This window comes from Emiliania huxleyi, assembly GCF_000372725.1.
Source record: "Emiliania huxleyi CCMP1516 unplaced genomic scaffold EMIHUscaffold_8, whole genome shotgun sequence".
NCBI lineage: Eukaryota > Haptophyta > Isochrysidales > Noelaerhabdaceae > Emiliania > Emiliania huxleyi.
Genome location: NW_005196021.1, coordinates 446,289 through 470,458, shown reverse-complemented (window position 1 = coordinate 470,458; position 24,170 = coordinate 446,289). Strand labels below are relative to the sequence as shown.

General features: G+C 66.0%; 9 protein-coding genes across 9 annotated transcripts in view; 3 read left to right on the top strand and 6 right to left on the bottom strand.

Moving 5' to 3' along the window:
- Positions 1–1,241: 1,241 nt before the first annotated feature.
- On the bottom strand, positions 1,242–2,236 carry EMIHUDRAFT_96988 (hypothetical protein; the record flags this gene model as incomplete). The annotated part of the gene is made up of 2 exons (XM_005759515.1): positions 1,242–1,639; positions 1,957–2,236. 2 exons carry the CDS (start codon positions 2,234–2,236, stop codon positions 1,242–1,244), a joined length of 678 nt encoding a protein of 225 aa, XP_005759572.1.
- Positions 2,237–2,844: 608 nt separating this feature from the next.
- Positions 2,845–4,710, top strand: EMIHUDRAFT_198450 (hypothetical protein; the record flags this gene model as incomplete). The annotated part of the gene is made up of 4 exons (XM_005759514.1): positions 2,845–2,910; positions 3,075–3,174; positions 3,248–3,297; positions 3,367–4,710. The coding sequence occupies 4 exons, from the start codon at positions 2,845–2,847 to the stop codon at positions 4,708–4,710; spliced, it is 1,560 nt and encodes a 519-aa protein (XP_005759571.1).
- Positions 4,711–4,972: 262 nt separating this feature from the next.
- Positions 4,973–5,380, bottom strand: EMIHUDRAFT_308888 (hypothetical protein; the record flags this gene model as incomplete). Its single annotated transcript, XM_005759513.1, has 1 exon — positions 4,973–5,380. The coding sequence occupies one exon, from the start codon at positions 5,378–5,380 to the stop codon at positions 4,973–4,975; it is 408 nt and encodes a 135-aa protein (XP_005759570.1).
- A 150-nt stretch (positions 5,381–5,530) lies between these two features.
- EMIHUDRAFT_62198 (hypothetical protein) lies at positions 5,531–6,433 on the bottom strand (the record flags this gene model as incomplete). The annotated part of the gene is made up of 1 exon (XM_005759512.1): positions 5,531–6,433. A coding segment is annotated over one exon (903 nt), but the record flags the coding sequence as incomplete, so codon positions are not given.
- Positions 6,434–7,121: 688 nt separating this feature from the next.
- Positions 7,122–11,431, bottom strand: EMIHUDRAFT_414778 (dihydroxy-acid dehydratase). The gene is made up of 13 exons (XM_005759511.1): positions 11,114–11,431; positions 10,640–10,824; positions 10,249–10,340; positions 10,084–10,166; positions 9,649–9,783; positions 9,541–9,577; positions 9,246–9,396; positions 8,960–9,029; positions 8,845–8,889; positions 8,437–8,704; positions 8,095–8,192; positions 7,975–8,025; positions 7,122–7,504 (listed from the first exon to the last, which is right to left on the bottom strand). Exons 1-13 carry the CDS (start codon positions 11,336–11,338, stop codon positions 7,367–7,369), a joined length of 1,578 nt encoding a protein of 525 aa, XP_005759568.1. The 5' UTR covers positions 11,339–11,431; the 3' UTR covers positions 7,122–7,366.
- Positions 11,432–13,322: 1,891 nt separating this feature from the next.
- On the bottom strand, positions 13,323–20,319 carry EMIHUDRAFT_198445 (hypothetical protein; the record flags this gene model as incomplete). The annotated part of the gene is made up of 11 exons (XM_005759510.1): positions 13,323–14,372; positions 14,447–14,710; positions 14,795–15,691; positions 17,633–17,710; positions 17,816–17,896; positions 18,003–18,083; positions 18,192–18,269; positions 18,372–18,707; positions 18,919–19,626; positions 19,711–19,959; positions 20,122–20,319. 11 exons carry the CDS (start codon positions 20,317–20,319, stop codon positions 13,323–13,325), a joined length of 4,020 nt encoding a protein of 1,339 aa, XP_005759567.1.
- A 1,331-nt stretch (positions 20,320–21,650) lies between these two features.
- On the bottom strand, positions 21,651–23,019 carry EMIHUDRAFT_448497 (hypothetical protein). The gene has a single exon (XM_005759509.1). The coding sequence runs from the start codon at positions 22,916–22,918 to the stop codon at positions 21,917–21,919; it is 1,002 nt and encodes a 333-aa protein (XP_005759566.1). The 5' UTR covers positions 22,919–23,019; the 3' UTR covers positions 21,651–21,916.
- Positions 23,020–23,099: 80 nt separating this feature from the next.
- Positions 23,100–24,010, top strand: EMIHUDRAFT_198443 (hypothetical protein; the record flags this gene model as incomplete). The annotated part of the gene is made up of 4 exons (XM_005759508.1): positions 23,100–23,137; positions 23,372–23,413; positions 23,621–23,916; positions 23,985–24,010. The coding sequence occupies 4 exons, from the start codon at positions 23,100–23,102 to the stop codon at positions 24,008–24,010; spliced, it is 402 nt and encodes a 133-aa protein (XP_005759565.1).
- EMIHUDRAFT_448496 (hypothetical protein) overlaps positions 23,985–24,170 on the top strand; it is a gene marked incomplete at both ends in the record, with an annotated part of 1,602 nt that continues 1,416 nt past the window's right edge. Inside the window, one exon of the mRNA XM_005759507.1 lies at positions 23,985–24,054. Within this exon, the coding sequence (XP_005759564.1) occupies positions 23,985–24,054 (70 nt within the window). The remainder of the gene's footprint in view (positions 24,055–24,170) is intronic.

Genomic DNA, 24,170 nt, shown 5'->3' with positions numbered 1-24,170 from the left:
CCGCCTAGAGCGACAATGGCGCACTTGCTTAGCGGCGCCTGCCCGGGGAATAGGGAGCAGGCCAGATGGTTCCTCAGAGTAGCGCGAGCGCAGACGGGGACGGCGATCAGCAAAGTAGCGCAGGCGGCACCCGACTCCAAGGATACGCTGAAGACGCTGAGGATAGCGCATGTCGCTGCGCTGAAGGGCTCACGCTATAGGGTGCTGGATGAGGAAGGGTACGATGCACTAGCACCAGCCGTCGGGGGGGTGTTGCCGGCGCTGGTAGATGATCTCCCGGAGAAGAGTCGGAGGGACCTTGGCGCCGGGGTCACGAGGAACTTGCAAGTCGTGGCCGAGGCGGCGACGGGAGCGGTGCAGAGGTGGATCCAGCTCAATGATGAGGCTACGGCGCGCATAATGAAGAGAGAGGAACACATCGAGTGGCTGAGGAAGCTCTTCGCTGGGTGGAAGGAGGCCCGGCCAGCCTTGAGGGAGTCGCGGAGGAGGAGGGATAATGGAGGTAACGTGGGAACAGGCCAACAGCCAGTGGGACGAACGAGGGCCGCGACGGCGGCTCAAGCGGGAGGGAGCGGAGACGGTGGGCAGAGAGCGAAGTGGGTGAGACTGATGATGCTCCTTCGACTTAGGGAGCGGTTCAGATGCTGGGCGGGCTTCAGGCTGGTGCTCACGCGAACAGGAATCGACGCGATGTGCAAAGCATACAAGAAGGGGAGAAGGAAGAGGAGAGGCGCCAGTGATGACGAGGCAGAAGCTAGTGCAGACGAGAGCAGGGCAGACCCGGGGACTGGGGAGCCGGAGCAGACGGCATCGGCCGCCGAGGGAACGTTGGGAAGAGGCACGAGGAGGGCGGCGACTTCGACCGACTATGGAGGACCCGTCGCCAGACGACGCAGGGCAGAAGACGGTGAGGCGGAGCAGACGCGCAGGGCGAGACGAGGGAGGGAGCAGGACTTTGCGGAGATCAGCAGGAGGATGTACGAAGAGATTAGGAGCAGCAGGGACCCGAGGGACCATGTGGAAGACGGCTAGTGCTAGTGCCCCATCGGGAGGACGACCCCGGCTAGTCGCCGACCACACCCACAAAGAACCCTGCACAAAGATCGCAAGGGCGGGGGCCTGTTCCTTTTTACCCATCTCACAGTAGAGAGGTGTCCGTTTTTATTTATTTATTTATTTATTTACAGACCGAAGGTGCTCATCAGCCCTACTTACATGCATCACACATGCCCCAAGCGCAATCACCGCGTTGCCCCGAGCGCGATCACCGCACTCGCCGCCGCCGCGGCGGCTGCCCGGCCGATACTTGGCGCGTAGTCCAACCCGCACCCCTGCCGGGCGGCGGCGGCGCGTGCGGCGCGCAGCGCCCCCACAGCGCGCGCGAGGGAGAGGGCGGCGGCCAGGCCAGCGCTGGCGGCGAGGCCTGCAGCGTGCCCCCGCCGGCGCAAGAGCTGCATGTAGGCGCCGCTCGCGAGGAGGGTGCCGCCGCACGCGCGCACGGCGGCGGTGGCGGCGGGCCCGATCTCGGCCTCGAAGCGGTAGAGCGAGGCCGAGTAGCGCGGGAGGAGGAGCCACTGCAGCCCGTTCCCTCCGTAGATGAGCGCCGCGGCGGTGAAGGCGTCGGCGAAGGGGAGCGCGCCTAAGGAGAGCCCAGAGGAGGCGGAGAAAAGGCCGAAGGCTCAGTTTCTGATCGAGGCGCGCGCCGGCCTGGCGAGGGTGCTCGGGCGGGGCATGGCTGACGAACCTCGGCTCTATCTCGGCTATTCTCGGCAACATCTCTCGGCAACATCTCGGCTACATCTCCACCCGTTTGCGCGAGTCGGCCGAGCACGCAGAGCGATATCACAGAGAGGGTCTCGAGGACCTTGGGTCCCTTGAGGCGCGCGAAGCCGGGCACCGCCGAGCCAAAGGCGGCGGCGCCGCCCAGCAGCGCGACCGGAGGCACCGCGGCAGCACCGCCACGCCAGCCGGCGTAAAGCACTGCAGCCGACATGCCGTGGAGACTGGCTCCGTAGCGCCGAAACGCAGCCTCGTCGGCGTGTGCAGCTCGAGAGGCCAGCCTGGCGCCGTCCGCAGCCCTCGCGGCGCAGAGGCCGATGGCGGCGCCAGTGGCGAGTGCTCCAGAGAGCACTGGCGCCGAGAGGCGCAGGCCGGGTTGGCGGCACGAGCTTGGCGGCGTCAGTGCCGTAGGAGCGAAAGCAGCGAGCGAGCCGATCGCGACGAGCGACGCGAGCATTGCCGTTCCGAATTAAAAATCGCGATCCGATTATCAATGAATCTCGCCAGGCTTATAAAATGAACTCGGGGGCACGGGACGCGGCACGAAGCTTTAGAGAGTACGTGGACCCGACGCCAGTGGCCAGGGAAAAGAATTTTACGAAGAGCTACATACCGTAGGGTGCCGAACTTAAGGTAAGGTAGCTTGAGTTAGGGAGCCCTTTTCCTCTCTGACCCCGAACTCCTGTTCTAATGTGCCTAACTCCTGCTACCCACCTCTCGGGGTCCAGCCCGGACCGGCACATACGGGCCCCGCGGCCCGCACCACTGAGGCATCTCCCTCCTACGCTACGAACACCTACGCTCAAGTACGAGTGCCTACGCTACTAGATTCCCTCCTCCTCCTCCTCCTCCTCCTCCTCCTCCCCCTCCTCCTCCTCCTCCTCCTCACTCGCCGCACCCCCTCGTCAGCTCCACGTCAGCTCCGGCCGTCGGACCAAAAAAGAAATCCCCGGGCCCTAACTGCTGCTACCCCGTGCCTAACTCAGTGCAAAGCACCTAACCTAACTCAAGCTACCTTACCTTAAGTTCGGCACCCTACGGTACACTGAAAACACAAGAGAGGTCATGAACCTCGCCGCCAGGCAGGCGCCGCCAGGCAGGGGTGCGACTACTCAGCGAACGAACGCACAAGTGCACACTGGCACGACAAGGGCGCGGACTGGCGCGGACTGATACTACTTGCTGCCAGCGCTGACGTGAGAGAGTGGCAACTCCGTGCACTGACGGTCGGCCGCCAGAAAACACGCCTCCGTGGCTCGGGTTACACCAATCCTCGCTACCCAACGCGGCCAAAGGATATCCACCTCGAGAACCTCGAGAACCTCGAGAGGTTGGGGTGCGAGCCCTGGGATGCCCTGGGGATGGGTTCAGAGCACCAGGTCGAAGCCGCCGGAAGTGCGCCACATGGCGGCCCCGATCGTCACACACACCCCTCTCGGACCGATCGCTGGCACGAGGGACGAGGCAGGCACCATCGCGTGGCGTGGATTACGCTATGCCGTGGCCAGTCGCTGGGAGGTGCCCCACGAACGTGGCCCTTGGCGGAACGTTGTCAACGCGACCTCGTTTGCGCCATCATGCCCTCAGGCGTCAGGCATCGAGTCATCGGGCGAGCAAAGCGAGGATTGCTTGGCAGTGAACGTTTGGTGGCCCGCTGGTGCCATGCCAAACAGCTCCATCGTATTCATTCACGGTGGGTCGTTCGAGGTGGGCAGCATCGCGCCAATGTACAATGGCAGCTTTTTCTACGACGGCGCTCGGTTGGCTGCGCAGCAGCACGTCGTGGTCGCTACGATGCAGTATCGCCTGGGCGCCCTCGGCTGGCTCGGGCGTGCCGGCGGCAATCTTGGTCTTATGGACCAGACCACAGCGCTGCGCTTCCTTCGGAAGTTGCTGGGAGTCGGCGTGTCGCGCACGCTCCTCTTCGGCCAGTCTGCAGGATCGATGAGCGTCTGCGCGCATCTCACGGCAGCAGGCGCTGGTGCCGAGACCCTGTTTGACGCTGCAGCGATGATGAGCGGTGTCTGCCAGGCCAAGCCGATGAGCGACGCTTACGAGCAAGCCGACGCCTTTGCACAAGCTGCGGGCTGTGCCTCTCGCGGACGTTGGAGTGACAGCTCGCTGCGTTGCCTGCGCGAGCTCAGCGCCGGAGCCGTGATCGACGCGCAACGCAGGACGCGGGCACCTCTTCGCTCGAGCTTTCTGCCGTGGGGCCCGACGGTCGATGGCGGGAACGGCACGCTGCCACTGAACCCCGCGACGGCTGCCAAGCGCGGAGAACTGGCCAAGGTGCCGGTGATCGTCGGCAACACCGCGAATGAGTCGTTCTGGGCCTTTGTATATCCGGGAGGCATCGTCTCCCCCGACAGGCCTCTTGGGCACCTCGAGTACGCGGCGTTCGTCGCCGCCATCTGCGCCTCGAGCCTGCGGCTCTGCCGCCTGTCAGACACGCCCCGCATCCTGCGCCGCTATCCGTGCGCAGACAACGACTGCTTGCCCGCGTTTACGCGACTCTTCCAGGATGCCTTTGGCGACTGCAGCACCGCTCGTACAGCGCGGCACCTCTCGGCGGGGCTCCGTGCGTTCGCCTACGAGTGGCGATGGCGCTCCTCCTGCGCATCCACCGCCGCCTTCTTCCCGCCTTCATGGGGCGCGTACCACACGTCCGACATGCCCTTTGTCTTCGAGCCGTTTGCCAACTGCAGCCGCACGCCGGAAGGCGAGGCGCTCTCCTCGGCGTGGGGCAGCTTTCTGAGCGGGCTGCTCACCCGCGGCTTGCCCGACCATCGCTGGCCTCCTGTCGCAACCTATCAGCCGAAGCGCATGGTGCTCGGCAATTATGGGGAGCCAGCGGCAGAGCCTTGGCTCTCCGTTGCCAATGCGCCCACCGCCGACTGCGGCTTCTGGGACGAGCTGAGCTGGACGTTATGACCCGCCATGGCTTCACGATACTGAGTAGTAGTAGTAGTAGTTACGTCGTGACTCGTTCGATGGGAGAGCTGAATCTCAATTCTCGTGGAGCGGCTGGGTCGTGCTCTCATATCAATGGTTCCATGTGAAAGCATGTGCGCACCCCACCGAGATGGGTGCGTGTAGACCGTGGTTGGTGGTAGCTGGGAGGTGGGAGCACTGGTTGGAGGAAGTAGGCTGGCGTTTTTGCCTTTGAAAACTGAACTCAGTTTTTTTTAAGGCACTAAGCAGAGCCGACGCGCCCCGCGCCCCGCCCGCCCCGCCGCCCGCCACGTCCACGCCCCCCTCTCCCCCCTCGCCCACCGACAGCCGCCGTGGCGCCTGCAGGCTGAGCCTGGGGCGCGGGGCGCGAGGGCGGCTGGTGGACAAACGTCGTCTGCGCCGCCACAAGCCGCCCAGTTGCGGCGATGGGCAGCGCCGGCTGGCGGCAGGCCGGGCAGTTGCTGTCGCGCTCCAGCACGCGCGGCGCACATGTCTCGCAGTACAGTGCGTGGCCGCACGCGAAACGAACCGAGCGCGGCGCGTCCCAGCAAAGGTCACACTGGCGCTCCTCGGCCCCAGCCGTCTCCTCCGCCTCCCCCGCCGCTTCGGCTAGCGCCTCCAGCCGCGGCAGCGCCTCTGCGAGCGGCATCCGCCTCTTCTTCCTCACGAGAGCCAGCCCGACCACCAGCCGCGCCAGCTCCTCGGCCTGCGCCGCCGACCAGCCCGCGTCGGCCGCCGCGATCGATCCCTCCGCCGTGTCGGGCTCCTCCAGCGCATCGTCGCACTCGTCGAGGAGGCCGACGGCGCCGCGGCCGGTCAGGCTGACTAGCAGCGTGATGCCGAGCGCATAGCCGTCGGTCAGCGCTGACGCCTGCCCGCTCTGCGAAATGATCGGGTCCATGTACCCAAGCTTGCCGAAGAGGCGCTGCGTCGACAGGTGCGAGACCTGTCCATTGCTGCCGGCCGTCGCCTCTGCCGCGCGCGCGAGGCCCACGTCGGCGAGGTAGCCGTTGCCGCGCTCGTCGAGCAGGATGTTGCCCGCCGAGACGTCCCGGTGCAGGATCATAGGAGAGAGCGTGTGCAGGTGGTGCAGCGCGCTCGCTGCGTCGCGCAGCACGCGGAGCCGTGCGGCGGAGGAGAGCGGCGGAGGCGGCGTCTCGAAGCCGAGCATGCGGAGCCGCTGCAGCGCGGCTGGCGTGCGGTAGAGGCGGTCCTCGAGGCTGCCGCCGCGGCAGAGGGGGTAGACGAGGCACGCTCTTGCCGGCGCCAAGCAGACGCCGAGGAGAGGGAGGAGGGACGGGTGGCACGCCGCGCTGAGCGTGCGCACCTCGCTCTGCAGCTCGGCGAGGCCTTGGGCGCCGACACCGACCATCGCCGTCTTGACGGCGAACCCGCAAGCGACGCGCGGAATCGACGGCAACGCGTCGCAGCGGTAGACACGCCCGAAGCCTCCCTCGCCCACCTTGCGCGCCTCGGCAAAGCCGTCGGTCGCCGCGATGAGCTCGTCGAGAGGGACGGCGGCGGGCGGCGCGGCGGCGGCGGCGAGAGCGGCGACACTCGCCGAAGCCGCCGAAGCCGCCGCTGCTGCCGCTGCCTCCGCTGCCGCCGCCTCTTGAGCCTCCGCCGCCGCCACGGCCGCTACTGCCGCCTCTACAGCCGCCGCCTCCGCCGCCGCCTCCGCCGCCTCCGCCTCCGCCCTCATCCTCGCCTCCTCCCTCTCCCTTGCCGCCTCCTCCCTCGCCCTCGCCTCTGCCTCCTCCCTTGAATTCTTATTATACCGGCTTTTTCCCACGTATCTCGTCGCCTGATATCGTCCCCGTCGCCTTGATTACCGTCCTCCACACGTTCTCTCCTTCTCCCTTCCGCGCTGCGTGCCCGCCGTCCAGCCACTTTCGTACCCACCGTCCAATTAGCAATTTTCTCCTTGCTTCGCCTGTTCGCCTCTTGATACAGCCTCCTGGCTCGGATCTCCGGCGCCTGCCCCTCCTCCTCATGCATGTACAGTACATGGATGCATGCCCTGTTCGTCACGTGTCGTGCTAGATCCATCTCATATGCGCTCGTTAGACGTTACCCTGCTTCGCAGGTGTGCCTTTGCCGCCGCGTCCGCCATGGAATTGGGCGCGTTGCCCGCGTGCATGTTCCACGTGAGTCACGTAAACAATAAAATAGTTCTCCGTGTTGTATGCTTGTATCTGTTCAACAGTGTTGACTTCTCAGATTGCTGCAAGCCGCCTGCACAGCAGCGAGATCCTGAATAACATATTGCAATAGAGTACTATGTGGCAGGTGTGTGCGCTGTGTGCGAGAGAGAGTTCCGAGGACCGAACACCGACCTCGATCCCTGGTCCATGCGAACGCCGTACAGTTGTAACCCCTCCTTGTCCGACAGGAGGGGAGGGGGGGGGGGGGGGGTTGTTGCGCGTCGCACGCGGCGCACGACGCCGCCCGCCGGCAGCGCGAGAGAGCGGGACCAAGTCAACCCCACCGCAGTGGGGCGACAGCGGCAGCGCGAGCGAGATCAGCCGCCGGCGCGAGCAGAGCGCAGAGGGCGGCCAAGGCCAGACAGCGAGAGGTGGGGTGTTCGAGGCCGGCGGCGGTGGAGGAGGGGGGGGGCTCGGCGCCGCGCGCGCGGTCACTCGTCGGTGACGCACCCCTTCTGCGCCGACGAGACGGTCTTGATGTAGCGGTACATTGTGCCTCGCGTGTACTTGTACGGCGGCGCCTCCCACGCGCCGCGCCGCGCCGCCAGCTCGGCCTCAGAGAGGTCGACCTATGGCCGAGGTGCGGCCGAGGTGCGGCCGAGGTGCGGCCGAGGTGCGGCCGAGGTGCGGCCGAGGTGCGGCCGAGGTGCGGCCGAGGTGCGGCCGAAGCTTCTCGCGCAATCTCTCGCCATCTCTCGCAATCTCTCGCCATCTCTCGCAATCTCTCGCCATCTCTCGCAATCTCTCGCCATCTCTCGCAATCTCTCGCCATCTCTCGCAATCTCTCGCCATCTCTCGCCATCTCTCGCAATCTCTCGCAATCTCTCGCCATCTCTCGCAATCTCTCGCCATCTCTCGCAATCTCTCGCCATCTCGCGCAATCTCTCGCCATCTCTCGCAATCTCTCGCCATCTCTCGCCATCTCTCGCAATCTCTCGCAATCTCTCGCCATCTCTCGCAATCTCTCGCCATCTCTCGCAATCTCTCGCCATCTCGCGCAATCTCTCGCCATCTCTCGCAATCTCTCGCCATCTCGCGCCTTGATCTCGAGCGTCTCGGCGTCGATGGTGACAAGGTCCCCGTCCCTCACCTGTGAACAGCGTCTCTCTTCACACCTCCGGCTGTGAACGGGTGGGGCCACCGTCTCCCCGTCCCTCACCAGCGCGATCGGCCCCCCCACCTGCGCCTCGGGCGCGACGTGCCCCACGCAGAAGCCGTGCGAGCCGCCCGAGAAGCGGCCGTCGGTGATGAGTGCGACTGGGGCAGGGGAGGGTGGGTTCGGGTACCGTCGGGGCAGGGGAGGGTGGGTTCGGGTACCGTGGGGGTAGGGGGAGGGTGGGTCCGGGTACCGTGGGGTAGGGGAGGGTGGGTCCGGGTGCCGTGGGGTAGGGGAGGGTGGGTTCGGGTACCGTGGGGGTAGGGGGAGGGTGGGTCCGGGTACCGTGGGGTAGGGGAGGGTGGGTTCGGGTACCGTGGGGTAGGGGAGGGTGGGTCCGGGTACCGTCGTGCCCGAGGCCGGCGCCCATGACGAGCGAGGTCGGGGAGAGCATCTCCTTCATGCCCGGCCCGCCCTTTGGCCCCTCGTACCGGATCACGATCACCGCCCCCTTGAGCGCCTGCGGGTCCTGCACCACCGCAGCCATCATCTCCTCCTCCGCGTCGAAGCAGCGCGCCGGCCCGCTGAACCGGACCCCCTCCTTGCCCGTGATCTTCCCCACGGCGCCCTCGGGCGCCAGGTTGCCCTCGAGAATGGCGATGTGCCCCGTCGCCTTGACGAGATCACCCGAGATCACCCGAGACCACCCGAGATCACCCGAGCTGACCCGAGATGGCCCAAGATCACCCGAGCTGACCCGAGCTGACCCGAGATGGCCCGAGATGTCCTCGAGATTGCGATGTGCCCCGTCGCCTTGACAGGCTTCGAGACGGGGTAGATGACGTCCTGCCCCTCCGCCTACAGGAAGGTTCCAGGAAAGGTCCAGGAAAGGTCCAGGAAGAGGGTAGATGACGTCCTGCCCCTCCGCCAGCGGAGGGAGGTCGGCGATGTTCTCGGCGATGGTCTTGCCGGTGACAGTCATGCAATCGCCGTGCAGCAAGCCCTCCTGCAGGAGATGTGCTCGAGCCATTCTCAACCATGAATCATGGACTGTTCATCAGGCAGCAGGCCCTCTCATTCTCAACCATGAATCGTGGACTGTTCATCAGGCAGCAGGCCCTCTCATTCTCAAGCATGAATGATTCACTGTCAATCAGGCAGGGCAGGCCCTCTCATTCTCAAGCATGAATGATTCACTGCTCATCAGGCAGGGCAGGCCCTCCTGCAGCATGTACTTTAGCACGGCGGGCGTGCCTCCGACGGCGTGCAAGTCCTCCATCACGTACTTGCCACTCGGCTTGAGGTTCGCCAAGAAGGGCGTCTCCGCCGCGATCCGGCGGAAGTCGTGCAGCGTGAGGTCGACGCCTAATTAATTAAGTAAGCAAGTGATTACGTACCAGTTGCTCATTCGGAAGTCGTGCAGCGTGAGGTCGACGCCTAATTAATTAAGTAAGCAAGTAATTACGTACCAGTTGCTCATTCGGAAGTCGTGCAGCGTGAGGTCGACGCCGGCAGCACGCGCCATCGCGATGAGGTGGATGGTCGCCTGGTCCACAGCCAGTCGTCGTTAATTAAGAATGGCTTTCGGCGCGCCATCGCGCTGGGGTGGAATGTCGCGTTTGTCGACCCGCCCGTCACCATCACCAGCCGGACGGCGTTCTCGAAGGCGTGCTTCGTCATGATATCGCGCGGCTTGAGGCCGACGGCGATGCAGTGCTGCAGCGCCTCCACCGCCCTCCGCACCTCGGACACCTGCAGGGTGATCTCGGGTGATCTCGGGTCCCCTCGGGTCCCCTCGGGTCCCCTCGGGTCCCCTCGGGTCATCTCGGGTGATCTAGGGTGATCTCGGGCGATCTCGGGTAATCTCGGGTCACCTCGGTTGACCTCTTCTGTCACACAACCTTCTCGGGGTGCAGCCATGACCTCGATCTCGGCTTCATCTCGGCCAATCTCCACTAATCTCGCGCGCACCTTCTCCGGGTGCAGCCAATCTCGGCTAATCTGGGCCAATCTGGGCTGATCTCGACTCATCTCGACTCATCTCGCGCGCACCTTCTCCGGGTGCAGCCCGCCCTTCCCCCCGTTGGCAGCCGGCTCCCAGGCAGGGATCGAGGACGAGTACGGCACAGACATGCCTAGGGTTCGGGTAGCGTGGGGGGTAGGGGATGGGTTCGGGTACCGTGGCGGGTAGGGGAGGCTCGCGGCGTCGGGACACACCCAGCGTCTCGATCGCCGACGCCATGGTGTTGGCCGTATACATCCCGCCGCACGCGCCCGGGCCAGGGCAGGCGTGCCGCACGACGTCGAGCCTGTTCATGCATCACTCGCAACAGTTGGCCACCAGTCAGCAATGGGGCAGGCGTGCCGCACGACGCCGAGCCGAGTTTCGTCGTCGATCTTCTCCGTCACAAACTCGCCGTACGCCTGGACGGTCGAGCTGATGTCATTATTGTTAATGACTTATTAATTAATAATCACGCCTGGAAGGCCGAGATGATGTCATTATTGTTAATGACTTATTAATTAATAATCACGCCTGGAAGGCCGAGATGATGTCGAGCGAATACTTAGATCGTTAAATAACTAGACAATTGAACAATTAAATCACGCCTGGAAGGCCGAGATGATGTCGAGCTTCTCGTCCTTGTCTGGCCGGCAGCCCGCGCGGATGGTGCCTCCGTAGACCATCACCGAGGGCCGGTTGACTCTCGCCATCGCCATGATGCAGCCGGGCATGTTCTTGTCGCAGCCAGGGATCGAGAGGTTCGCATCGTAGAACTGCGCGCCCATCACCTGCAGCGGCGCGGCGCCAGGCTCTGGTCAGAGGCGGAGGGCTGCCGTCCATGCCGCCCGGCCAGTGTGGGGCGGAGGCGGCGCATGTCTGCGGTGCCCGCCTCGCGGAGGTGGCGAGGGCGAGGCGGGAGGCGGCGGCGGGCGGCGGTGGGCGGCGACGGCGGCGGCGGCGGCGGCGGCGGCGGCGGCGGCTGGCGGCGGCGGCGGCGGCGGCGGTGGTGGTGGCGGCGGCGGTGGCGGCGGCGGCAGGCAGGCAGAGGCTGAGAGGGCGGCTGGCGGAGCTGCGGACCGTCTCGATGCCGTCTGCGATCAGGTCTCGCGACTGGAGGGAGTATGCCATGCCGTCGGTGCCGTTGGAGATGCCGTCGGAGACGCCGATCGAGTTGAAGCGCAGGCCCACCATCCCGCTCCTCTCGCAGCTCTCCTTGGCGGCGCCGGCGATGTCGAGCAGGTGCATGTTGCACGGGTTGCCCTCGTACCACACCGAGGCGATGCCGACCTGCACCTTGTTCATGCCGCCCGGCACCTTGCCCACGTCGGTGGCGTACAGCTGCGCCTGCCCCGCTCCCTGCGACCGTCGCTGCGTGATCACGGCCGAGTACTTGTTTGGCCGATCAAGGCCGTGCTCTGCATTCGGCAGCACCGCCTCGTACGTGCCGCGGGCCGGACCCGACGCGGCTGGGTCAGCGTCGTCCGCGAGGGTGGAGAGGCCGCGTCGCGGCCGCGCGCTTGCTCGCGCGGCGAGCCGCGTCGACCGCCCCATCGTCGAGCGGAGCATGGCAGCAGCTCCGTCGCGTCGGAGCACTGAGCTCGTTGATGTCCAAAAAAGAATTTACACAACACAACTCTCTCTCACAGCAGACAGGCTCGACACAAAAAAGAACTTTACAAGCAAAAAAGAATTTAAACAAAACAATCTCGGTCACAGCAGACAGGCTCGACACAGGTGCGAACTGGCGCGTGCTAGAAAAAGAATGTTAGAAAGAACTCCTTCGCACAACACTGGGCACGGGACTGGCGCGCACTGGCACTAACACAGTCCCGTGCCCAGTGTTGTGCAAAAAAGAATTTTACGGCTCCCTAGCACAACACTGGGCACGGGACTGGCGCGCACTGGCACTAACACAGGTACACCACTGGGCACTGGAGCCGCCTAAGCGACTCCTGCGAGGACGGCGAGGCACTTAGCTCTCGCGATGAGTTTTATTTATGGGCCATGGCGTTAGCGGAATCGACCACCAGCCCCCAAAGATCGCTTTTCTCTGACACCAAAACGCACCCCACTATCGCTACTAGTGCCGGGGCAGCTAAATACATGGTCATTATGTGTCGAGACTCGGTCAGAGCCGGTGGAGCGACGGCGGCAGATGCACGCCCGATGGCGACCTCAAACGGCGCCGAGCGCCGCAGAGACGGCGCCGCGAGCCGCAGCCGGGTGTCTCGCGACCGCCGCCGCGAGGCCCGTGGCGATGGCGGCGCCAGCGCCGGCCTCTGCCGACGCCATGACCGCCCAGCGCTCGGAACATGCGGCGGCGGCGGCAGGCTCGAGCGTGATGACCGCGGAGGTGAGGCTGTGCACGCTCGCACGTCGTACAGCCGCCTGGAGAGGGCACGGATGAGGGCAGTCGGTGAGCGGTGGCGGCCGGGACGCGCTCTCGGGCCCTCCCGTGTCGCCCAGCACGCCCAAAGTGCCGATCCGCTCGGCGGGCGCAATGCGATCCGCATTGGGATCAGGAAAAGGAGGGGTGGGCAAAGGCGCACGCACCTCCGCTTCGACTTGCCCGCCGAGAACATCCGCTTCCGTCAATAATGCAGCGGTCGCCACGGATAATGGGGCGCCCGCTGTGACGTCAGGTCTGCTGGACGACGCCTGTCGAGGCGATGTGCGAACGGTCAGCCGGGGCGGCCCACGGGCGCGCGGTGAGAGGGCGGGCTTGCGCGCACGACTGGCCGCGGCGGTGCTCCCGGCGGCGCGCGCGGCGGTTTGGGCATCGCGTTCGTATAGGGCCGGGCGCAGGCCGGGGCGCGCAGGGGGTGAGCGGAGAGGGCCGTTTGGCAAGTCAAATGCCAGCTGGGTTTGGGGAGTTGGCTGAGTCCGGGACTCTCCCCTGAAGGGTACCAGCGGCCAAAGGGGTCGATTTCTCGACCTCCCGAATTCTCCGGGTAAGGGCGGTCCCCGGCATTATTTAGGGTGCTAATCACGAATCCAAGGCCAGAAACACGCCGCAAGATCATCCTACAGGTGTACTCGGTAACTCCATGGCCCATATTATTTCGCAGCGCACAGCGCAACCGCAAGCGCTGGTCCTGCTCCTGGCCTCTGGACTCTACTTTTACCATATCGAGGTTCGCCCTGCCCTTCTAAAGTACGCGACACCCGATTTACACCTTCTATGTATCAACAAACCTGTAGCGCGCTGAGCCCCCGCTGTGCGGTGTGCGCTGACGGCCGTGGCGTGTGCGCGCGCGGTGTGCTGTGCAGCGTGAAGGTCGTCCGCTCAGACGATCTGGCGGTCCTGCGTCGCTGACGCTTCCACAACGTCGTCGTCGTTCGACGGCTCCGTTTGTGTAGAGGGGCCGCGGATCGCTAGAGCGAGCGCGGTGGCGCGGCGCACGCGCGACTGAGCCGTCTGCTTGGTCGCGCCGAGCGCCTGTGCGAGGAGGGCGAGCGACACCTGCCGGTGCGGGCCCGAGTGGCAACCGACGGCGAGGTCGTAGTACAGCCCATCGGCAATCAGGTCGCGCGGCGTCACCTCGAAAAAGTGCCCAAAGATGCAGCCGCCGCAGAGAGCGTCGTTCTCGTGCGCCATGACGATCGGCAGCCTGGCGCGGCGCGCGGCGCGCACCTGCTCTGCGAGCGCATCGCCGCCATCGCCGGCCCACGTCGACCTGTTCAGGTAAAGCAGCATGTGCGTCGCCTCGTCGCCGCCGCCGCTGTCGCTCGAGCGAGGCAGCGAGGAGAGGCGCGAGGGCGTTGCGTCGGTGATCGAGACGCCGCCCGCCACGGCCGCCGCGACCGCATCGGCGAGATCTCGCGCCCCGGCGTTCAAAGTCGAGGCCCAGAGAACCACCGGCTTGGGGAAGGCGAGGTCGTCGGCTCGGACCTCGCCCGGGATGCACAGGGGCAGCTCGTCCTCGCCCGCGAACTTTGGCGTCTTCAGCAGCAGCGCCTCGGCGATGACCTTGAGCGAGACGTGCTGGAAGGCCTCGATCCGATGCCACACCGCCATCGGCCAGCCGGCGTCAAAGATGGCGGCCCGCAGCTCCTCGGGGCACTCGGATCGCAGCTCGGCGAGCGTGCCTCCGCCCTTGTCCGGGTCTGCCTCGTGGACGAGCACGAGCGGCTTGCCCATCTCCAGCGCGGCGCGGACCTCGCGCAGGCAGTTCGTCGAGCGCAGGTAGCCCCGCGACAGGAAGCAGAGCACGACCTGCGAGCGACGAATGCACGCCTCCAGCTCTCCGATGTTCTTGAGGTCGTCGACGTCGAGGAAGATCTCGCAGCCGGGCAGGAACTGCTGCAGCTCGTTCTTGATGACGGCGACGGCGTCCTGCAAGGGAGGGAGGCAGGTCAGAGGTACCTTCTCCGCACATGCAAAGCCGTGGGGGCAAGGGGGCGGCAAACCTGCCCCGTGCTCCAGACGTGGCTAAGGAAGAGGTGCCACTCCTGGCCGTCGGCGAGGGTGATGCCGTCGCGCATCGGCTCGCGCATCGAAGAGGCGAGCCGCATGGTCTTCGCCCTCGAGGCGCTGACCGCCAATACAACGATGACGGCTAGCGAGATAGCGAGCATGACCGCGGTGAGGACGACGACGAAGGTGGTGGCGCTGCGCGAGGTCTTGTAGCCAACGAGGGTGTAGCACATGTCGTGCATAGTGGTGTCGCACAGCTGCGGCAGCGGGGAGCGGGTTGTGTGAGGTTGCGCGGACGAGGGAGAGCCGGACGGCGAGGAAGCGCCAGCAGGGGCGCGGACCTGGATGACCACTCCCGACGCGAAGCAGCATGTGAGGAGCAGGTTGGCGATGCACGCGAGGCAGAGGTCGTCGGAGCGCCGGTAAGGTCGGGCGAGCGCGAGAAGAGCGAGAAACATGGCCGAGACGATGGCGGCGACCACGGTGCGCAGCAGCTTGCGGGAGCCGTAATCCTGGTCGATGAAGAGGACCATCGAGGTGAGGAAGATCTTACGGACCAGGTCGAGCACCTCCCAGAAGAGGAAGCGGCCAGAGTAGTCCCGCCACAGGAAGCTCGTTGCGCGAGAGAGCGGCGTTGCGCGCTGCGCAGCCACGGGCTTGCGGACGCGGAGCAGCAGCGCCAAGAAGCCGAGCGGCACGAGGACGGGCCAGAGGGCGAAGAAGGCCCAAAAGTACGGTGCGAGTCCGCTCGCCTCGTCTTCCCACGTAGGGCCGGCGTCGCACGTGAGCGACGGGTCGGCGAACAGGAAGCTGATGCGCTGGCCTGTCGCGTCGTCGTAGCGAAAGGACTCGCACAGCCTCGCGCTGAAGATGGAGCGCGAGACGGAGGGAAGCACCAGGTAGAAGATGAAGATCGCCCAGTAAAGGAGGCGGCCAAGCAGCTGGCGGTCGAATGCCTGCTTGTTGTTGAGGACCGCCGCCGCCACCACAATGGCGAGCGACACGAAGGCGACGGCGGCGTACGGCCAGGTGCCCGCGACAAGCAGCCGCGTGCTCATGGCTCCGATGCAGCTGCCGGGGATGGCGACGCCAAACATGTCCAGGCTGAACAGCTTGAGCACGTCGAGCCAGCGCGTAAAGTGCTCGTCGAGGCGGACGCCGTAGACGAGGCCGAGGATGCTGACGACCTGGTAGAAGCTGACGACGACCTTGAACTTGGGCTGCAGGCCGACCGCGGACTCGATGCGGGCGGCCCGCCTTCGGAGGCGGCGGGAGAAGGGGAGGCGACGGAGCCCAGCATAGGCGGCGGCGAGCACAGCGATGACGATGACAAAGCCGACAAAGATGCCGGCGGAGCGAGCCGTCGAGGGGCAGGCGACGCAGCGCCCCTCGGCAGAGCTAAAGTAGTCCGAGTCCGCGACGCAGACCTCGCAGAGCGGGCCGGTGTGGCCGGCGGCGCAGTATAGGTCGCCATCTCCGTCGGCGAGGCGGCGGGAGGGCTGGCCGGAGCCACCAGAGCACGTCTCTGAGTCACAGCGGTGGAGCTCCGAGGTGGCGTCGGAGGCGCGCCAGAAGCCGGCGTCCACGCCGAGGGACGCGAGAGTGGTGCCGGCGTTGCAGTTGGCGTGAAGCGGGCACGACTTGCAATGGTCGGTCGGGTTCTCAAAGACGTCGTCTGGATCGGCGCTCGCGTCCTTCAAGTAGAAGCCCTCCTTGCAGATGGAGCAAGTGACGTCGCCGCTCTTGGAGCTGAGGGGGTGGGGGCAGAGAGTGCACTGCGAGAGGCCCTCGCTCGCCGCGTAGGTGTCCGCCTCGCACTCCTCGCAAGCGGTGCCGGAGGCTGCGTAGTGGCCGATAGGGCAGAGCTCGCAAGCGGGCATGTTGGCCGAAGGGGCGACGCTACCCGGAGCGCACGGCGTCTGCTGCGTCGAGCCCGTGGTGGCGAAGTGGCCCGGCGAGGCGTCGGTGCACTCGCTCGCAGCGGTGAGGTTGGTGGCGCGCGAGTAGCTGCCAGCCTCGCACGGCAGCGCCGCCGCCGCGCCAGCAGCGCAGTAGCCGCCCGCCTCGCACGGCTTGCACGCCGTCTGCGCCTCCGCGTCCTGGTACGTGCCGCCGGAACAGGGCGTGCACTCGCCCTGCCTGGTCTCGTTCGTGTACGACCCCTTGGCGCACGCCGTCTGCTGCGTGGAGCCGGTGGTGGCGAAGTGGCCCGGCGAGGCGTCGGTGCACTCGCCCGCGGCGGCGAGGTCGGTGGCGTTCGAGTACGACCCGGCGGGGCAGGGAAGTGGCACGCTCGTCCCCTCCGGGCAGACGTGGCCAGCATCGCAGGGCAGCGCCTCATAGGTCGCCTCTGTGGGGCACTGGGAGCGTGCGGGGCAGCGGCCGGCGCAGCTGCTGCTCGACTGCTCCTTTGGGTCGGCCGAGCCGAGGAGGCCGGCGGCACAGGCAAAAGGGAAGTCCTCATCGACGGGCAGCAGCGGCAGCTGGTAGAGGTTCACGCCGAGGAGGGAGGGGTCGTCCTCCCAGTTGCAGGGCTGCACGAAAGTCGCGGCCTGGCAGTACCACGGCTCGTTGACGTCGCATGCCGCCTGCTTGTCTTTATCGGTCTGCCTGCGGCAAGCCGCCCCCTTCTCGTCCGACGAAGGCTCGGTCGCATTGCTCTCCGTGAGCGCGCAATCGTCGCGGTGCTCGAGGCAGGCAGTTTGCTTGTCCTCCTCCCCCACAGGATAAGAGCACGCCTTCCGGTAGACCTCGCAGCGCGCGTTTGGCAGCCAGCGGCCGGCGGGGGCGGGGAGGGTGTAGGAGACCTCGCCAGCTAGAAGGAAGACGGAGCGGCCCTCTTGGGCCAAGCAGCCGCTGATGAGAGTGCCGTCACTCAGGGTGGTGCTCCCGCCCTCCGAGTAGAGGCCGCCGCCATGCTCTGTGGCGATGCAGTTGGAGATGGTTGAGCGGGCCAGGCTGGCTGAGCCCGAGCGCACGTACACTGCGCCGCCAAACGCGGCATTGCAGCCGGAGATGGTGGAGTCGGTCACGATGAGGTCGCTGTTACTCGTGTATGTAGCTCCGCCCCACTGCCGTTGCGAGGAGAGAGCGGGGTGAGGCTGCCGTGGCCCCTCTCTACCTCTCGCCCCGCTGCCGTGCGGTGCTGCAGGGCGGGCGGCTAGCTCTACGCGGCGCACTCGAGCAGAGCAGCCCGACACGGTCGAGCCGATTATCGAGACCGCGCCGCTGCCCTCCGCGTAGACGACGCCGCCGGACTGCGGTTGCGAGGAGAGAGCGGGGTGAGGCAGCCGTGGCCCTCTCCATCTCGCCCCGCTGCCGTGCGGCGCTGCAGGGCGGGCGGCCAGTTCTACGCTGCGCACCCTGCCAGCAGAGCAGCCCGACACGTTCGAGCTGGTTATCGAGACCGCGCCGCTGACCACCGAGTAGACGATGCCGCCGGTCTGCCGTTGCGAGGAGAGAGCGGAGTGAGGCGGCCGTGGCGCTCTCTATCACTCGACCCGCTGCCGTGCGGCGCTGGAGGGGTGCGGCTAGCTCTACGCGGCGCACCCTGCCAGCAGAGCAGCCCGACACGTTCGAGCTGGTTATCGAGACCGCACCGCTGCGAAACGCATTGACGACGCCGCCGACCTGCGGTTGCGAGGAGAGAGCGGGGTGAGGCAGCCGTGGGGCCCTCTCCACCTCTCGCCCCGCTGCCGTGCGGCGCTGCTGGGAGGCGGCTAGCTCTACGCGGCGCACTCGAGCAGAGCAGCCCGACACGGTCGATCTGGTTATCGAGACCGCACCGCTGCGAAACGCATTGACGACGCCGCCGACCTGCGGTTGCGAGGAGAGAGCGGGGTGAGGCAGCCGTGGTCCTCCTATCACTCGCCCCGCTGCCGTGCGGCGCTGCAGGGCGGCTAGCTCTACGCGGCGCACAGCGCCAGGAGCCGAGCAGTCCCTGACGGTCGAGTCGATGATCTCGACGTCGCCTGCGCCGTTTGCGTACACAACGCCGCCGCTGCCCGCCCTCCCGTTGACGAGGGTCAGCCCCCGCACGGTGAGGCTGCAGCCGCCCCGCAATTTAAAGAGCCTGGTCTCTCCCTTGCCGTCGAGCGTCGCGCCCTCGCCGCTGCTCGCGACGGTCACTTTGATGGTGGAGGTGCAGCTGATCTGGCTGCTCAGCTTGAACTCTGCACCGGGCGGCAGGTAGATGGAGACGTTGGCAGCAGTAACAGTAGCCTCCTCGATCAGGTTGCGGAGCTGGTCCTCGCTCTCCGCGGCGACATCGAAGCCGGGGGAGAGCGGCGGCAGCGGCGGCAGCGGGGGCGGTGTTGGCGGTGTTGGCGGTGGAGGCGGCGCTGATGGCGGTGAAGGCGGGCGGGTCGCCCAGCAGATCTGACGGCAGAGGGAGGAGGGCATCAGAGAGGAGACGGAAGGGGAGCGAGAGGCACCAAGGGCGCGCCTTCCAGCCAGACCTGACTACGTAGCCATCCGATCGCCACTTAATGACGCCGTCCTCCGCCACCGCACCACTCGGCCCCGAGGTGCCGCAGTACGTTATGCCGTTGACGGTGAGGTAGTCACAACCGCAGCTGCCGCATCGCTCCACATCAAAGGCGACCGTCTCCAGCTCGACCGGCGGCACGCCGCTGATGGTGCACTCCTCGCTGTTGCCGTAGCTGTTCGGGTAGTTTGGCGACGCGGCGCACCAGCCGCCGTTCGTGAGCGAGCACGGGCTGCTGACGTTGACGGGCGGTGCCGCTGGGGTGCCGCATACGCCCTGCAGGAGGAAGAGGATCACAATGCCAATAACTCGGAGAGCACGCGTGCTGGCGAGCAAGGGTACGGAGATCGCTGCGTGGCTGCGGCCCTCCACCCTCTTCTTCTTGACCAGCGGCTCAAGGCACGCCGCGAGGAGCAGCGCCAGCACGGCCGCACAAGAGCGGAGAAAGAGCGGCGAGGCCACATCGATCTCTGGGAGGGGCGTGGCGGTCGTGAAGCTCTCCTCGAGTGAGGGGTCGCCGATCTTGATCGCGCCGGAAGTCTCGTCAAATAAGGGGGCGAGCTCGGCGTAGGCGCCGATGTTGAGCTTGGAGGTAGTCGGGTAGGTCTTACCGATCCCGATCTCGATCTTGGAGTGGGCCGTGGCGGTCGTGTAGTCCGCCGTCGTGGAGCCCGGGTCAGGCTTGTTCTGTGAGAGGCGGGGGGGGGGCGGTGTTTGGGGGGGGGCGGTGGCGGCGGGTGAAGAGAAAAGAGAGAGAACTGAGTCGCACACCTTTGTGTCCGTCTCGTCGGCCTCGCCCTTGGAGTGGGCCGTGGCGGTCGTGCAGACCGTCTCGTTGCTCGTGGAGCCCGAGGCCTTGATCGGATCCTCGGAGACGCAGAGCTCGGTGAGCGGCTGCCGGTGCGGCGGCTCCGCGCACCACACAGGGGCGCCGCCGCTGCCGCACGTGAGACCGACGGAGTTGACGGCGGGGTCGGCGAGCGAAGCGTCGCCAGTCTTGGCCTCGCCAAAGGAGGCGAGCTCGGCGTCGGCCGCGGCGCCGATGGGCTTGACGGTGGTCGGGGCGGCGGCGCGCGAGGCGGCGCCGCTGAACTTGGAGAGGTTGAACGGGAAGGAGACGGCTGGATGGAAGGTGGCGACGTCCGGACAGGCACCTAACAGCGCCCACCCACCCCCGAGGACGTCTTGGTGGAGCAGGAGCCCCGCGGCCTTGTTGGGTTTGCGCGAGGCAGACGCCGCGAGGGCGAGCGTCGGCGCGTCGGTCTCGAGCTTGATGCTGAAGTCGGTGCGGTTGCGCGTGTCGGTGAGTGCCCCCCCGCGCCGCGGACGGGGGCGAGAGGCGGCGGTTGAGGGCGTCGCGAGAAGAGCGAGGGCGAGCATGGCGGCGTGCCGCAGATGTAGGCGGAGACAGATGCACCCCCCGAAAAGAAAAACCTCTCCCTCGTTTGCAGGTCGTTTGGCATCCCTGTGTGGTGGCATCCGCACGAAATGGCAGAAAAAAAACGCGAGAATGATGTTCTTCAGGGCGGCTCGCACAGTAGTGTGTGTACGTTGGACGAGGTGTGGTGTGGACGCGAGAATACTTAGCTCCGCCGTTCATGGAGGTAACCGATGCGAGTGCGCGGCGCATCCCCGGCGGCTCGACGGTGGCAGGCCCCCGGGGGGGGGGCGCTTGCGCGCCACCGGATCCCAGCGGCCATTGCGGCGCATCCCAGCGGCCATTGTGGTCGTTCAGGGCGGCTCGCACAGCTAGTGTGCGTACGTTGGTGTGGTGTGGACGCGAGAATACTCTTTTGAAAAAGGCCGCGCTGATCTTCTGGAGAGCTTGACAGCTGCAGCCGCGATGGCAGAGTCGGCCGCGGCTCGAGCCAGCAGTTTTTGGCTGCGGCAGATTAATGGATGGTTTCACCCGGTGGGAGGGGAGCTGATCCCACTCGTAACCAACTCTCAGGGGCAGTAGGTGGGCGAGCTTCAAGCGCGCTCATCTCGATCGACAAGGCGTCGCTACGCGCGGTCTTCCGCGGGGGGAGCTTCGTCGACGGGTGTGGGACCGGTCCGCGGCGCAGCCAGTGCTGCGGCGATGCCTCCGGCTGCTGCAGCGAGTGGCTTGCTGCTCGCTGCGATGGCGAAAAACTCGTCTCGTCACACGCCAAGGGCTTATGCTCTGTCGAGACGTGAGGCAGGAGGAGGGCGCATGCGTAACGACGCTGCTAGAGTGCCTCTCGGGGCCCAGAGATAAAACTTCTGATGCCATGCGTGACCTAGTAGTGTCCCCAGCTATGGGCGTGTCCACGTTGGAGCCAGGTGTGGTGTGGACGCGAGAATAGCTCCGCCGTTCATGGAGGCAACCGATGCGAGTCGACTGGTGTGTGTCGTCGTGGTTTCGTAACAAGAATACTCACTCAGACTCACCCACCCCGACCCACCCTGACCCGAGCAACCCCGCCCCGACCTCGCGCCCACCCCGCCCGCCGCCCCGCTCGCCGATGACGGGTTGTCGCCCCCGCTAACGCAGAATCTCCGCCAAGTTTTAGAGTCTTTTTCCCCCCCCCCCCCCACCCCTCCTCACCCCCACCCCCACCCTACATCTCCCTTTTTTGGCGTCTTCTTGTGCCTTTCATTCACCCCTCTTGGCTGTTTTATTTCGGTTTCTAAGCACAGAATATGCTCAGGGGCACCCCGGCAAGAGCGCCAAAGACCCATCTCCGAGTAGATGTGTCTGTTTTTGTTTATTTATTCGCTCTGAGCTCTGGACCCTTCGCTCTTCTCTCCCCTACACGCTACAGCGTACTAGTAGACGTACACAATCCTATCTCAACAAACCAACGCACACCAAACCCCGGTAGGCTGTGCGGTGTGCGGGCGCGTGCCGCCTCTTGTCTTGTTTTTTCTCGTCACTGAAGGTAGAGATGAAGCGCTCTCGCCGTTCAGTTGCCTCTGGGCCTGCAAACCAGCAGGCACCTCCGCCCCGTCCCGCTCACACCCTCGAGACGGCCCCGTCCGGCCCGAGCTTCGCGAGCTCCGCCTCCGCCGCCTCGGCTGCCTGGCGGCGCCTGGCCTGATCGCGCGCCCGAGCGACGCGCTCGCTCGCGAGCGCCGCCGAGCTCTCGCCGCCAAAGTGCTCCGCGTCTCGCCGGAGCGCCTTGATCATCTTGCCGGAGAGCCACTCGCGCGCGGCACCGACGGGGTTCTCGTCGCGCGGCGCCGCCCCTCCGGCCGCACCCTCTCCGGAGCTTCCGCCCGACGAGCGCAAGGTCACGTCGACGAAGCGGCCGACCAGGGAGCTCTTGAGGACGGCGCCTGTGCATGGGTCCACCGCTGGCGCCGCGAGGCAGACCACCCGTGGCCGCGGCGCCGACGACGAGGGGCCGTCGCCGCTCTCGCAAGCTGCGGCCTCGCGGGCTCGGACTCTCGCCTGCTGCACGTGCGCCATTGCCTCCGCCTTTCGAAACTCGCGGCTTGCCGTGTATGATGGCTCGGCCTGCAGCTTCGCCGTCGTCGGCAAATCGGTCTGCCGCTGGCCGCCCCCGCCGCGGCAGAGGCACATCACGCAGAAGCAGAGCGTGAGGAGAACCACAGCGGCGAGGATGCCAACGACAATTCCCAGCTCCGCGGCCTCGAGCTCGGACACGGTGGGGGCGTCCACTTCGAAGTGGTGCTCCGCCGCCTCTGGCTCAACGGCCCGCTCGAGACTGAGGCCGCTTGCAAATTCCACCGGTACAGCTGCTTTGCCCGCGTCTTCGCACTCGAGCCGCAAATAGACGTCGTCGTGCCCGAGCAGGCCACAGTTGTCGAGGTCGTGCCGCGTGCCGCATACCGAGGTGTTGCCGGCGGAGCGGCAGACGGCGCCGAAGGGCGTGTCGGCTCCGCAGGCGGCGACGGTCCACATCAGCCACGGCGACGGACACGATGGCGCCTCGACGAGGCAGGCGCCGCACTCGTTGCTCCAGCCGGTCGGGCAGGCGGAGCAGAGCAGCATGCTGAGACGGGTGGCAGAGTGGATGCTCAGCTGAGAACTGGCGCAGCAGCAAGCAAGGTGGGTGAACGCGGGCAGAGGATCCCGCAGCAAGGGCAAGGTGGGTGGAAGGATGGCGCTGTCCCGCTCATTTTTTTTATTTTTTTCCGATGGCCGCTGACGAGCGCGCGCGCTGCTCGTCAAAATGGCGGCGGTGGCGATTGCGGCGACGGTCGTTCAGTCGTACAGCGCTCAGGCGTCTGTTTATTAAATGCGTCTGTCGTCTGTCGTCTGTTGTCACATTTCGCACACGCGAGAGAGAGATTTTTAGAAGCCAACAAGAAATTCTCTTCACGCGAGAGAGATTTTTAGCAATATCACACGCGCGCGCCGGAAACATGGGCTCTATGGCTCAAAGCAAAGACATGGGCTCTATGGCTCAGACTGGACTCCTCTTGGTCCCTTCTGATGCCCTAGGCCACACCTGGGCCTTACCTGGGGTTCTAGGGGCCGGCCAGGGTTTGCCTCCCTAAAGGGGTAGGTAGGTAGGTAGAAAGGTGAAGAACAGCCAGGCTCGGACTGGACACCAACGCGGTATGGGTGGAAGGGGCCCGAAAGAAAGAAAGAAAGAATAAAGGGGCCCGAAGAACCTTAATAACACCCATTGTTTTCTTTTTGAGGAACGCGCGAAAAACCTCGCATGCCACCCACCTCGTCTCGACGAAGCCTCGGCGGCCTCGACGCCCAGAACTGCCGCGCGCGGCGCGCGGACGCGGGCCTCCTCCTGCGCCGGTCGAAGCGCGAGCTCGACCTGCGGCGGAGGCGCAGTGGCAGCGGCGGGCCGTCCTCGCTGCTCGAGGACCCGCGCGCTTTGGAGGGCGAGGAGGCGTCGCCACGATGGGACGAGATGGGGGTGGCGGAGCAGGTTGCGCAGTGCGCGATCCGCACCATCGACTACGTGCGCCACGGCCGGCACGAGGAGCGCGTCAGCGGCGGCGTAGCGGCGACCGAGAGGTGCGTCGGTTGCGTGCGGCGGCTGCGGCGGCTACTCACCGCGCCGGAGGAGGCGCCCATCGACGCGGTGATCCAGGCGGGTCTGGTCCCGGCGCTGGTTGAGCTCCTCGCCCTTCCTCCTCCAGAGTGCAGCTCTCACGCTCGGCGCGTCTCACTGCTACTCCAACCGCTTCCCTCTCTCTCTCCATCTCTCTCTCTCTCTCTCTCTCTCTCTCTCTCTCTCTCTCCATCTCTCTCTCTCTCTCTCTCTCTCTCTCTCTCT